The sequence below is a fragment of the Clytia hemisphaerica genome, unplaced genomic scaffold, assembly GCF_902728285.1.
Source record: "Clytia hemisphaerica strain Z4C2 unplaced genomic scaffold, Clytia hemisphaerica genome assembly, whole genome shotgun sequence".
NCBI classification, from domain to species: domain Eukaryota; kingdom Metazoa; phylum Cnidaria; class Hydrozoa; order Leptothecata; family Clytiidae; genus Clytia; species Clytia hemisphaerica.
Genome location: NW_027103417.1, coordinates 938,217 through 939,758, shown reverse-complemented (window position 1 = coordinate 939,758; position 1,542 = coordinate 938,217). Strand labels below are relative to the sequence as shown.

At 33.5% G+C, this 1,542-nt stretch overlaps 1 protein-coding gene across 1 annotated transcript in view; it reads right to left on the bottom strand.

Annotated features, from left to right (window-relative positions):
* Positions 1-759: 759 nt before the first annotated feature.
* LOC136797638 (uncharacterized) overlaps positions 760-1,542 on the bottom strand; it is a 7,674-nt gene continuing 6,891 nt past the window's right edge. Inside the window, exon 2 of the mRNA XM_067054224.1 lies at positions 760-852. Within this exon, the coding sequence (XP_066910325.1) occupies positions 760-852 (93 nt within the window). The remainder of the gene's footprint in view (positions 853-1,542) is intronic.

Here is a 1,542-nt window from a genome sequence, read left to right as displayed (position 1 = left end):
ACTCTCAAAATAAAATCAACTCAAAACATTTTTAACACACAAATCCACACACATTTTATTTTCAAGAATTTTTTTGAGCGGGAAAAAAATTTAATTGCGATATTGACACTTTTTTTTTTTTTTGGAGTTGGTGCACAAAGGTTTCTAGACGACTAAAATTTACTTTTTTGCTTTATTTCTAATATGTCTGAATTAGTCGTCTAGCTTGCTAGACTAGGTTTTGGGGGCAGAGAGCCTGGAATGGTTGCAAACGATAGCCCTAGCCCAATAGCATAAATATGGTATAATATCAGGAGCTTGAATGCTAAGCAACCCCATCCCTGATCTGAAAATTGGAGTTGCTTATAAAAAAAATGAACAGTTTGAGTTCATGCAAAATCTACGCAGACTTGCTAATGCTTAAAAGCTAATGCTTTATAAGAAACTTTAGTCCTTTTCTTACAAGATAATTCTACTTCTCCATATCTTTGCAACAAGCTAAATATTGCATTCTATCCAAAGTCTTTCACTGTACAATCATGGTCGAAATATTTGATACAAAAGGGAAATTCCCAGCAAAATTTAAAAACCACTTTAATGTTGGAAGGATAGTTTTAACATGAGACTTAAAGTGACATAAAAGTACTGACGAAACTAGTAAACAAACCGTATACTGCTGGATACAAAATAAAAATAAAAAATCAAATCACATATGGCTGATTTTGATTCTTTCAATTGTTTTACAAGTTTGTTTTGGACACGTGATTTTAATTGATCTCTTTAATGACACGTGGTTCGCGCAATGTTTACAGTGTTAGGGATAGTTGAGTCAAAAATCTTGGAACGTGGGAATCTTGTTGATCGTTGTTCAAGCTAAAAACACAAAGTTCAAAAACTAAAAATATGTACATAGGCCTATGAAAGAAAAATGTCGACTAGGTAAAATAATGTACAAGTAAAGAAATCGCTTCATAAAAATATGTCTTCTGACTTGGGTATTTATAAACTAGGGAAAAATATCACCATATGAAAGAACGATATGTACATGAAATTACTTACAAAATATTGTCCAAATACTATCCCCAAATGTTCGTGACTCCAAGTAAAAGTAAAATCAACTCTGTAATGAATTCAGATCTCATGAAAGTATTTTGCTCACATCTCGAGAATGAAAATCTCACTCACGTCTCTTGTAAAAGTAATTCTGATCTGATTTGAGTGCGTGAAAAAGTCGTAGAAAAAATGATACTTTATGGAAAAACGTGATAAAAGGTAATTAAAGATAATTATCATCTTGTCATTATCGAGCTCATACGTCACAACCAAAACAAATCAGTTATAAGCACATTATCCAAAACACTCCCACCCAAAAGGGGAAGAACCAAGAGTTCATTCAGTCTATCAATCGAACTAGTCAGCTCATTATGTACAACACGGTGGTAGTCGTACCAAAATTTCGTGGCGAACTGTGAAGATGACCGTCGAACAGTTGATGATTGATTTAGGGTGAACATCTGATGATTCCCTCAAGTTCAAGACAAACTTCTGATAATGCCTGGTTCC